The following is a 13711-nucleotide window of genomic DNA, read 5'->3' on the forward strand; positions in this document are numbered from 1 at the left end:
TCCTTCGATTTGTCACCAAATGCTCCTCTTCATTGAAATTGGGACATCTTTCCTGAATATAGAAAAAAAAACAGATTAATCAATACCACGTTAGTTGACCTATCTTAGAACATGTAAACAGTTAAATAAAAAAAATCCACAATAATGTTTCCAGCGTTTCATGAGCAAAAAGAGACAAAGCAAAATTGAAATAGTCCTTGTGTTGCATGAAAATAATAAATATTATTTAGTTAACATATAATCATGTGCAAATAGAGACAAAGCAAAATTCCAAGAAGATATGTCTAATGCCTTCTTTAATGAGCTAGACAAAATACACAAGTGTAAATAAAATAAAAAACAATATAAACAACCATGAGGGCAAAAAGGGAAGGGAGAAAGAGAAGAAAACCAAAAAGCAATGAAAAATTTCTACAACAAGAAACTGTAAAAGCAACAACACCCTAAATAACAAAAAACTTCATGTAGGCATTAGAGTTCTAAGGGGAAAAGCCAACTAAGGTTAGGTTGCAGGGGCTAACTACATAAGGGCAAATTCATCAATAAAAGGAAAAACAAAAGCAGTGTAATGAGGCAACCAAGCAGTAGAAAAAACAATCCATTAACTAACTTCACCATGCATGTTGGTCAAAACACAAGGCCTATTAGGATATATCTTATCAAAATGCATGTTCACAATGAGCATAACATCAACTACCAAGCAAATTACCTCTGGTTATTTGTAAATCTTTTATAAACCATAAACCTTAAAAAAAATTACTATTCAAATTTAGTGTTACCTGTTCCAGATGCTAGACTATGATGACCCGAATTACAATGCACGTTCCCAGCAGTATACGATGGCCAATTCTCAATCGGAGATGAAATATCGTTGACACATAAGGGTTTGGGAATTTTGGTAATTATATCGATCGCTTTGGAGGGAAATTGGAAAATGCAGCATATATTTATGTGTTTAATTTTGTAATTTTTTCCTTTTATTCTAATAGTTTATATTAAGCATCTAAATCTTAAAATATTTAAAATAAAAACAAATATTTGTAAAGTGAGTATTTTGGAGCCGTTTGGGCAAAAAATGTAAATTTCAGGATCTAAATATATATATATATATATATATATATATATATATATATATATATATATATATATATATATATATATATATATATATATATATATATATATATATATAACGCGAGCATTAAGGAAAAAAATCAATATTTTAAATTTCAATTCTATAACAACTTCCCATATTGACAAATTATGTTTTTATAATCATTAATAGTTTCTTTATATAAAATTGATAACCGTTCTTTAGAAAAAGAAATACTTAAATTTGATTCTCCTTAAGATTCTTTACATTGTCAATAATGCCCAATAAATTTCATCCTTGAGGTCGAGACATAGGTGGAGATTTAGGTCAATAATGCCCAATAAATTCCAATTCAAGTTGTAGATGAAGTCGTAATTCCAGTTTTGTTCCTATAAAGTAATCGAGTCCCAAAACAAATCAATCACATAATTTAACAAGAGAGTGCAATCAAGCCAATTACAGCCAAAACACAAACCCCCCCAACATATTAGGAATAACCCACCCACTAACAGTAAAAAAATACCTCTGAAATCGGAGTGACGGGGAGGCTTAGGCCTCGTTTGTTTTTCTACAAAAGTACTTTTTGAGCACTTTTCCCTTTTGGCGGGTAGATGTTTTTCAAGTGCACGTATTCTTCCGCAAACATGGAAAAAGACAAAAGACAATTTACCACTTCCAAAACAAACAGCACCTTAGTAGTGGCCAACGATTGTGATTAGAATTTTAGGGGTTGTAGCGTTAGTAGGATAGGGACGGAGGATGGAAAGCTAATCATGAAATCAGGCAAGGGTAGATTTTTAATTCACATAGGGGATTCTATTAACAAACGGTGGAATAACAAATTTTCTATCGTTTTTAGCTTTTTAGGATATTTTATAATTTCTTTAAAATAAAATAGGAATAAAACCAATTTTATAAAATCTCAAGTCAATTTCACCTGTTAAGCGATGCAACTTTTGTTTTTCTTGTAATTGTTAGAAATTTGTTATGGAAGATCATTTATAAAAATTAAAAAAAAAACAATTAAAAAAATTAAGAAAAATATTAAGGGTAAAATAGCTATGACGTTTCATCCCGTAGCAAAATAGCTACATAACTTAGTTCCGTATAAATTTTTGTAACAAAAGAGTTATGAATTTTTCCACCGTAGCAAAATAGCTATGAAAATCAGTTATGTAGCATAATAGCTATGAAATTTCATTTCATAGCGAAATAACTACAAAAATCATTTCCGTAACTAAATTTCATAGCAAAACAGCTACAGGATATTATTATGTAGCAAAATTGTTACGTATTTTAATTCCGTAGCAAATTCGGTAGCAGACTAACTACAGATTACGATTCTGTAACAAATTTCCGTAACTAGTTATAAGTTTGCTAGGGAATTTTAATTCGTAAAAATTTTGTAACAAAAAAACTACAGAAAGTCATTCTGTAGCATATTTCGTAGCAAAATTGCTACGGAATTTGATTCCGTAACATTTTTCTGTAGTTATTCGTGATTTTTCTTGTAGTGTGCGAGTAAAACGCTAACGAAGTAGTGCCTTGACCAGGTCTTTTGCCTTAACAGTTGAAACACGGTTAAGTATCAAATACCCTCAGGTTTGCTTTAGTTCATTAAATATTCAGATTGTATAGAATAAGGCCCACTATATGGCATTTAGCCGTTTAACATATACCTGACATTAATCCAAATAATTTAGTTGAAGCATTCACAATGTATCATGCCATGAAAAAATTAATCCTGCGTTTTTTAGTCAAAATAAACATGGAAACATACTTGCTAATATAATTATAAGATTGTGGTGGATGCAAAAACTTACAACAATATTAACACTAAAATAAATTCTGACTAAATATAATAACTAGGTGTGAGACCCATGTATTAAATGAGTTTAATTAAAAAAAAATGAATATGGAAATTTAACAATTTGAAAATTTTGAATTTATAAGAAAAATGTGAAAAAATTTGAATTATTAAAATTAATGAGGCTTTAATGTATTGAATACATTACATATATAAATCATTTCTAATAAATACCTTACATATATATTACTTACATATTAAATATGAAATTTTAATTTAATAAAATGAAAAATACAATAAAATGACAAGTGGAAAATAGAAAATTTAAAAATTCTAGAAAATGTCATGTATCCAAATAAAGGAGAAGAGGACATGTGACAAAACCTTCATTTATTAGAGTAGAAGATATATATTTTTTTTAAAAGTACGAATACATTAAAAATAACAAACTAATAGTTTTAGAACTTACATTTTAAATTTCACAATGACCGTCTTAAGAGTCAAAGATAATGTATCTTTCTCATGCACAATTCCAATGCATATTTCTTTTTTACAATTTCAATGCTATCGACGTATCTCAAAACTATGATCATTTGTTTTTTTATTTTTCGATACATTACTATAATCATCAACCAATAAAGCAAACACATTCATATCAATTTCTTTGTGAATACTCAAAATTATCTCTTTTGAAAAACATCTAACAATTTGTTTTTGAGTCATTCATTTGATTATTTTGAGGAACTTTTCTAAAGTGACATTATGAATGCCTTCATTTGATCCCCCACAAAAGATAATAACTCAAAGAAAAGTCTTCTATTGAGAGAGTCACTCGACTCATCATGACCACGAAACGGTAAACTATTTTTCAACAAAAATTTACAACACTAAATTGAAGAACCTAACCGAAGTTTATAGTTACTCTTTTGACTCTGCTTTGTTTCTTAAAGGCTATACTAATAGATTATTCTTCTTTCATTAGAAATTCACACTTTTGTGTTGATTTGTGATGAAAACTTTCAACATTACCATCATGAGTCTTCAATGCTTTTTTATTCCATATATCAGAACTTTGTGTAATAAATGCATATCTTTCTCACTGTTTTCCTATAGTGTCTCCACACACATACCAAAATAAACAATATGTTTTGTTTTCTTTTATTGTATACACCAACCAATCAAATTCATTAAACCAATCAACAACAAAATGTCTTTCTTTGTTACCTTTTTTCTTTGATAAGAATAGATAAAACTGCACAAATGGTCCCTGTGGTTAGCTGAAAATTGCCACTTTGGTCCAAAAAGGTTTGCACTAGCACCAGAGGTCCAAACTTTTCATTTTGTTGTGATTTTGGTCCAGTTTTCTATAAACTTTTTCATAATGACTATTTTGCCCTTATTTTTTTTTTGGTTTTCAGTTTTTTTATTATTTAAATACTTTTTTTGATTAAAAGAAAAAAGAAAAAAGAAAATTTAAATTTTCAATTTTATTTTTATATTTTTTGTAACAAAATAAAAAAATAAAAATGAAATCTCTCTCATATACAACATCTCTCTCTCTCTCTCTCTCTCTCTCTCTCTCTCTCTCTCTCCCCCTCTCTCTCTCTCTCTCCATCTGGGTTTGTTTTGATAAACACCCAAGAACATCATCATAAATTCAAGAGCACTCAAGAACATAGCCATCACCACCATTCGACCACCGTCCGCCATCACCACCGTCCACCATCAACACGGTCCGCCACTACCGCCACCTCTATCTCCACTTAAAAATCATTCTTGAAACAAAACACACACACACACACACAACATCTAGGTTTGTTCTTGAGCTCTCCCCTAAAAAATTATTGCCAAATCTGAAGCTTCATCAAGAGTTCAAGAACACACACACTTACATTCAAGAACACATTCATGAACCCCATATCTGATTAACATAAACACGCACGAAATCAGATCTGACAAACACACACACACGAAATCAAATCTAATGAACATATACACATACACACGAAAGCAGATCAGATGAACACACTCATACACACAAACACATGAAATCAAATACGATGAACACACACACACACATGAAATCAATCTAATGAACACAAACACACGAAATCAGTTCTGATGAAGGGCTTTCAGATCGAGTTAAGGGGTTCTCGGGTTCACATCTCCGATATCCTCATCAGACGACGAGCTCCTCCTCATATGAGTTGCCTTCGAGTCGCACACGATGGAGCTGAAGCCGCTTGTTAAAGCAAGCCCTAGAGCCGCCGTAGAAAAGCTTGTCTCCAAAATCGGCTCACGTCTCCGATCTCGTCTCTGAAAATGAAGAATTTTTTGTATGTGTTTGTGTGTATGTTTCCAGGGGACGAAGAAGGAAGGAGAAATTCTTGTCTCGAATGTTGATTTTTTCAAATTGAGAGAGAGAGAGAGAGAGAGAGAGAGAGAGAGATTTCATTTTTTTATTTTCTTATAAAAAATTATAAAAATAAAATACAAAATGCAATTTTTCTTTTAATCAAGAAAGTATTTAAATAATAAAAAACCTAAAAAAGAAAAAAAAATAAGGCAAAATAGTCATTATGAAAAAGTTTATAAAAAATTGGACCAAACTCGTAACAAAATGAAAAGTTTGGACATCTGGTGCTAGTCCAAACCTTTTTGGACCAAAATGACAATTTTCAGCTAACCATATGGACCATTTGTGCAATTTTGTCATAAAAATATATGATCATTTTGTTGACAAGGTCCATGAATCGAATATGTCCTTATTTCATCTTTTGATTTAGATTATAAATTGTAATGCATGATGTATCCGTTGTATCTTTTGGAAGATCCTTCAAATCAACATTTGTAATTGGAGTAGTTGTAGGTTGTGGACTTTGTTGATTTACATTAGAAACCGAAGAAAATGATTGATGGAGTTGGAGCATTGTCTTTTGGATGACTCTTCAACATTCGATTCATTATAAGGTGATAGTCACTTAAAAAAAGACTCATTTTTACCCTAACATATCAATATTTCAAATCAAATTCACTACTAATTTCAACTTTCAAACAATTACTAATTTCATCAAAAACAACTAAAAAGTTCATCAAAACAGTTAACAATTTCAACAAATAAACAACTAATTTTTTAAAGCAACCAAATAAAAGTTCAATACTTTGTTTCATTTCTAAGGTTTGATGGAGCTCTCAAATTGGGATCGGAGGAATCCATTATGCTCAAAAACGTTTTGCTTGTCTAATTTCAGCTCCGAAGGGCCGCAATTTGATGAGTGGTGTGAGAATTTTTTTTCTTCCTCCTCGAGCACAACAGCGAACACAATAGCTCTTTTTTTCTTGGTGTCGTCGATTCGATGCTACTTCCTTAATCCTTCTACCTCTTTATTCCGCATCAAAGGAATTAAACGACAAATGGGCCAATTTTGAACAAAGTGAAATTGTATTGGGCTGATTGGTTTTTTTTTTTGGTTTATTACATTTTAAATTGTACTAGGCTAATTTTCTATAACTTTGGATTAAAAATCGGTACACCATTTTTTGTTGTTGTACTTAATACTAATTGCACAGTTTTTGGAGTAGTTGCACATTAATTCAAAAGAAAATAAAAAATATTTTACTATTGGCAGGCGAAATCGAGTAGTGTTCTGGGACCCCGAGACCTATACCAAATCAGCTATGTATAAGATTCAAATTGACGTAATTGGAATGTGTTGATCTGGTTTTTCACATAATTGGAAATCTTTAATTTGATCACTCTCGTTCACCCAAAAAAAAAAAAACAGTTCACTTATAATGCAGTAACGGCGAAACCTAGCTGAGTTTAGAAAAAACAAATCTATGTGAAATGAGAAAACTAAAAGTTTATCTCTATACAAGTAAATTACGAAAGGGTATAACAAAGGAAGATACACTTGATCACTATGATATATATGCACACAAAACAACAGAAATAAAGAACTGGTTTACAGGTTACAATGGTGATATATATAGATTTCAATCTTCTTAGATATCTTAGCAAAGTATTTACATCCCAAATAATCACATAATCATCAAAAGGGTGGCAGTAGAAAGGATCAATAAACTCACTCGAAAGCCTAAACAACGAAGCCCATGATCACCCACACCAGATTCAAAGAGTGTAATGCCTCTCTTTGAATCTCTTTCTCCATTTTGTCCCACCCTCACATTCGCCACTACAACCACTGTCCCCTTCTTACGATAAGCTGGTGACTTAAACCCGACTTTGGTGGACACCTTCACTATGAATACGGAGGATGTTACCATCCTATTATAGGGTGCTATGCCCCGAGTGGCCACCGTTTCTCTCACGTACATGCTTTTCTGATTATGTTGATAAAACTTTGGAACTGTGTATTCTCCAACGACAAAAGTCAACTTGATATTAGGGATGTATAAAAAGGTAATTTTAACAGGGTCGTAGTAAGCTCCCATGGCTTTATTCGAGTTATGGAGTCTCATGTCAAAGAAAATGGTCTGATTGGCGGCGGTGGTGGTGGAGGAAATGTCCGATAGGTTGAGGGCTGAAACGTAAAAATCATTGATGGTGAATGATGGATCCGATGGGTTGGTGAAATAGACGCATACAACGATCACGGCTGTTATGATAGCCAATATTGATATGATTATTCCCCAACATTTAGCGCAAGATCCCATATTAATTATATCAATCTTGTGACTGAAAAATGAACAAGTATTTTACTTTATATATAGACACAGGAGAAGAGAGGAATAAAAATGTCGTTTTTAAGATGAGTGATGAGAATGGTCCGCATTGACTTTATTTATAGATATTTACTCTGAGGAACTTCTTGTACTTTTCTTATCTTATTATATAAAAATAAATCAGCTGTAAGGAAATTTCCAAATTATATGAATACATGGTAGGGTAGAAGAGTTACCGCGTGTTATGGTAGAATATGTTTTAGTAAATACTACAGATTAAAGAAAGTGGATTAATACATATTTCTAAGGAAAATATTAATTTTTTTAAAAAAACAAATATAATTTACTCCTAATTCTATTCATATTCAAAATGGGACTTGAACCTTCTTTGAACTCAAACAAAAAATTTACAACACCCAATATTGCTATTGCTAGCTTAAAAGCCTTTTAATAGGAAACGTTAAAGGAATTAACACATATACGTACTATCATCATTTTATGACATCTAAAAAAGAAAATTGACCTCTTCAGATATTAATTGTTAGAGGTGATAAATAAAGCATAACTAGCTTCATACACACTCTCTAAATAAAAACCCTTTGGAGCAAAATGGAAAAATAAATAAATAAATAAATAATCCTCATATACATCAGGTAAAAAAAATAAAAATAAATAAATACAAGGTAAACGAAGCCAATGATGAAGTAGAGCTTTTAAACAAATTAAGTCTTAAATTTCAACATGTGGTTACATTATGATAGTTATCTCTGTTGAAGCGTGGCCATTTTCATAATTATACCAAAAAACTGTATTTCAGATTACTTCAATTTTGTAGAATATTTTTATTAAATTAAAATAAAGAAAGTGTATTAACACAAATCCGTATTATTACTATTTTTCTGTTTATAAAGTAGGCTAAAATCTGAAGGCATCCACACTGATCCAAGAAATATAAAGTGCAACTTGTATAATAAAATTAACGAACATTTAACTTGATAGTTTTGAAGTCGGGTTTTTGAATTTCAATTGTTATAGGTCAATTATTTTAATTCCTACATTCATACCTTCTCTTAAAAATCCTTGGAGTACAAAATGAAAATAGTATTTACTAATTTAATCCTCATAAAATAAAAAATAGAAGTCAACTTGAGACTTGTGAGCCTCATATTAGACCTGGTAAACGAACGTGATGATCAAGAGGAATCTTTTAAACAAATTGAGCATTGAATTTCCAAGAAATTAACATCGGTTATGTCTTATGTCTCCTTGCGACTTTTTAAATCGGATACATAAAATATGGTTAGTTTTTTAAGGTTCTTGAAGTTGTTAAGAAATGTTGCTAGAAATTTCATCTTGCTTATTTGCCGACCAGACAAAAACACCAAAGAAATACGTACCCACGGTTCTACTTTCTTCATCTATAAATATCTTTAATGATCATCTCCATACCAATATACAATCCTATTCTCTTCTGATTTGAAAAAAAAAGGTGAAAATATCAGATCCTATTTGATCACTTTCGACAGTTTTATGGCATGCAGTGTGAACTATGGCACTCTTATAGCTTGTTTTTTTGTGATATCTCTTTCCTTGGGTCTCGTTGTTCTAATGCCTGTCTTAGTAGCTCTATTCGCATCGCCATCTAGTCCATCGTTTTCAGTTAATCTATTTCATAATCAAACCTTGAACCTGACCAGAGCAAATGGTAATTCTCCCACAAACTTTGCTATCCACTTCGATCTCAAGCTAAAAAACGAAAACAAAGCAATAGGTCTTCATTACCCAGATCAAATAAATATCACATTTTCTTACTTTCCAAATGTATCCACGCTTGCCATTTTAGCAGACTACAAGTTGGACAGCTTTTATCAGGGTAACGGGAAGACTAAACGCGTGCGAGACATGGTGGAAACATACGGATTCCCTACAGTGTTGGAAGGGACGAATATGATAGTTTTTCGAGTAGATTTGGTGGGTTCGTTTAGGTATAAAAAGGTTGGAACGAAGAGACATAAGGTGGAGTTGGGATGTCTTGTGGGTGTAGATTCCACCACCAGCAACAAAATGCAGAAAGGGTTTATTGGAATGGTAAAACCAGGTCTTGATTCCAAGCTGAAGAGGAAACCTCCACCAGATCCACCGTGAAACGTGGACATTGATGAATTCCATTGGTTCGTTGATTGTTGTTCCCAGAAGAATAATGTTATTAGCAAAAAAAATTCTTCTCTAAATTTGTAGGATTAATGGCTTAAATGACTATTAACGTCTTTTTGTTATTATCCTTTTTCTTTCTATATTCAACAACTTTAAGATATATATATATATATATATATATATATATATATATATATATATATATATATATATATATATATATATATATATATATATATATATATATATATATATATATATATATATATATATATATATACTGTTTTCTTTTTTAGGACAAAACTTTTAGATAACCAATTTATTGTGTAGCAGACTATCAATTTTAATATTGTTTAGAGCATATATAATTAGAGTTATCCCGGCCTATGGATGGATTGACCGATGTAAAATTGGTAACTTTTCTTTTGTGGGATTCGATTTCAATCCAAGTATTATTAAGTGTGAAACTGTATTAACATTAATTCATAAAAACAAACTCCATTAAATTCAAAGAAAATATTTTGTCCTATTTTCAATCCTTTATAATTAAACCTCCAAAAGTAAAATATAACTAAGAAAATCTAAATCTAAATCAAAACATATAATTACAACATTAGCTTTATCTTTAACAAATTGTAGCAACATCAAAATATATAATGTAAGAAATAGCAAAAATTGTACAGCCAAGCCAAGCTATTTTCTCAACCAAACATCTTCCGCAACCAATCTGATTTCTCAGCCAAGGTGTCAAATTTATCTTCGAGAATTGTATGTTGTCACATATTTTTTTAAAGACGAACATTTTTATATTGTTTTTATTATTTTTTTTCTTATACTAATGAATATTAATTAATAGACGATTATAGGGATGAACTTTTTAACTGAAAAACTGAATTACAACTTATTATTTTCTGATTTTTTGGTTTCGGTTCGGTTTCGACAGGTAATGGCTACAAATACCATTTTAGATATAATTCTTAGTATGACTGAACCGAACCAACCATTACTAGTATTCGATCCAGTTTTCGGTTTGTAGTATACGACTTCTTCGGTTTTTGGTTTTTTGGTTCCGGACCGATTTACATGCCTAAATGATTTTAAGTTTTTTTTAATGAAACAAATACTACCTCCGTCCAAAATTAATTTTCCACGTTTGACTTTTGAAGTCTTTATTCTTCAACTTTGACCTTAAATATTTTTGTTTTTGATAGATAATATTTGATGCAAAATATATTAATTGATTGCATTTTAAATATATTTTCATTGTTATAACTTTTATCAAGTAATATATAACATAAATAAAAATATTTAAGGTCAAAGTTGAAAAAAAAAATTAAAACTCAAAACTGGACATTTAATTTGAGACAGAGAGAGTAAAAAATTAGCTATCTTCAATTTTTTTTTCAAAAATTTTTAAATTTAGTAATATATTAATTCTTAAATAAATAATAAGTCATATTCAAATTAATGACTTCACAACTATTACCAAGCTTCTTTCAAAATATTCGTTCAATTACAATGTTATAAACATAAATTATATCTATATTAAAAAAAAAATACTTAAATACAAATATTTAATAATAATAAACATTTAAATACAATACTTATAACCAATATTCGATCTCTTCTATCAAAAAATTTTAAATCTAATTTTATCAAGTGTCACTCTAATACAATTCATTATTAATATTATGTCATTTATTATGTAGATATATTAACCAATTCATTTCAAAATTCAAATTTATATTTTTTAATTATATGTTAAATTTGAAGTTATAATAACTTTAAAATTTTGATATATCTCTTAATTAATAATTTATTTAAAATGATTTATGTAAAATAAATGATTAATAATTATAAATTTTTATTATGAAAGTTTAATATATTTTATAAACCTTGATTCCCACGGGTTATAAAACACTTCTATATAACCAAAGGGCCAATGGCCTAACGGTATGGAGTGACAATCTCATATGAGAGGTCAGAGGTTCAACTTTCAATGGAGACATATGTAATTATTTAGGAGTATATTATTTAGTTTGTCGTTTAAAAAAAAATAATTTTATATTAAAGAAAGGCTAACTTTATAGTTTATACTTACTTTTACGATTCAATTTAGGATTGCAATGATTTGTGCCAATTTATATCAAAAGATATATTAAATTTTTTTAGCTATATATTTTAATAATTCTTATGCAAGTTTCCATACTTAAAAATATTTTATCTTTAATAGTAAGTTAATTAAAAAATTATCTAAATCAATTCAGTGGAATTTCAAGAGCATGACGCAAGCTCACATCCCGATCTCTAAACTTGGTACCGATATTGACATACCCTTTTCTTCCAGCCAAAACACAAATAACTAACCATAAAACCAAATTAACAATAACTTGAGTTTTTACCTATTCTAATTCAAATTTCTTATAAACAATAAATTTCTTATAACGAAAAAGCTATGATCCGCTGAAGTTTTACGATTTAAACTGGTACGACTCTGCGTATCATAAAAAGTAAATTTTTTATAAATTAATTTTTAACATTAATAATATAAACAAAAGTTGTAGTAGTCGTTAAACCGAGAGCATGCATATAAAGAACGTCCAAATCTGACTTCATTTAAGGAAGTTATGATTTTTCTAAGATTCAGTGTAGCAGTGTACAACTCGGAAATCGAATTTTAGATCTACTACTTATTAGCCAACACAATCTAAACGAGAATTGAAAATTTCGTTAATAGGAGCTCAACGATATAAAGACAATCGAAAACGGACGTCGGATGACAAAGTTATAAATTTTTAATAGACTTTAATTGTCTAAGACAGTTAAAATACAATTAAAAATATAGTCAAAATTAGTCGACGGAGTCTAAACGAAAGTTGCAGATCTCGTTGATAGCTACACGTGGATATAAAGAACATAAAAAACGGAACTCGCATGGGAAATTATGGATTTTACAAGATAATTAATTTCCGGATTAACAAGAGGGTGACACGTGTTGGGGTCTGGCACCCACCTTCCTCCCTACAGCTCGCAACCAGATGCTGACACATGGCCCCTAGTACGCCCAACTTATTGGGCCTGCTGGCAACCTATAAATAAAAGCGGAATTTCACTCTTTTCCTCACACCATTCCATTTTGTCCCCCCCCCCCCCCCCCCCCCCCCCCCGCGCCAGGCCTCAATGCCTTTCTCTAGAACTTCCTAAGTGTTAGTAGAGAAGCTCTGGAGCTCCAAAAAGGCCCAAGAAATAGAGCTTTCTGTTTAGAAGTTTTGCCCGCGCAGAGTCCGATTTTTCGCTAAACCACCTATAAGTTGAGTTATGCTTACCGTGCTTTAAATATAACTTATGTTTAAGTTCATTATAGTTATTATGAACCTACAAACAAGATTTATCAGTGATTACAAGTCGTTATACTGATTGATCTACTTACGGGGAGAATGTCTAGGCTAGATTTAGTGAGGTGTTTAAAGTGAGATTTTCAAACAGTATACTTTGTATACCAAACGGTCCATACCCCTCCGATATGATCCTACATGGTTGTCCTTTATCAGCTATAGATCAGTAGACTTTGAATTAATGATGAATCTAGACTACTAATTAGTCGTAATAAATATTAGACTAAGACTTAGTGATAGCGATACTAGGTTCGTCAAAGCAAAAGACAGTTGCTAGAAGCGAAACGTTGTCTGAGTTTTGAGTCGTCACTTTAACAAGTGAGTGCATAATCCATTTCATGAACATGATTTTAATGCAATTCTTAATTAAAGTATTAAATACTTGTTAAAGAGTTTATGTGTGAGATATTTTCTATTGCCTGGAATACGTGTTAAGAACTTATCTGATAATATATGATGATTTCGAGCTTACAGAACAGACCCAAATTAATTAAAAGGAATATCGAGTAGTATCCCCTTAAGAGTACGGTTGAGATATACACGGAGGGTGGAAATCTAACATTTGTCTTTGATCCG

At 30.6% G+C, this 13711-nt stretch overlaps 1 protein-coding gene across 1 annotated transcript; it reads left to right on the forward strand.

Moving 5' to 3' along the window:
- The first annotated feature begins 9194 nt into the window (after positions 1–9194).
- On the forward strand, positions 9195–9731 carry LOC145094220 (protein NDR1-like). The gene has a single exon (XM_079032523.1). The coding sequence runs from the start codon at positions 9195–9197 to the stop codon at positions 9729–9731; it is 537 nt and encodes a 178-aa protein (XP_078888649.1).
- Positions 9732–13711: the final 3980 nt, after the last annotated feature.

The sequence above is a fragment of the Lactuca serriola genome, chromosome 3 (genome assembly GCF_051521515.1).
Source record: "Lactuca serriola cultivar US96UC23 chromosome 3, Lser_US96UC23_V15, whole genome shotgun sequence".
NCBI lineage: Eukaryota > Viridiplantae > Streptophyta > Magnoliopsida > Asterales > Asteraceae > Lactuca > Lactuca serriola.

Coding starts and splice junctions, on each gene's coding strand:
- LOC145094220 (XM_079032523.1), top strand. CDS start 9,195: ATGCCTGTCTTAGTAGCTCTATTCGCATCGCCATCTAGTCCATCGTTT.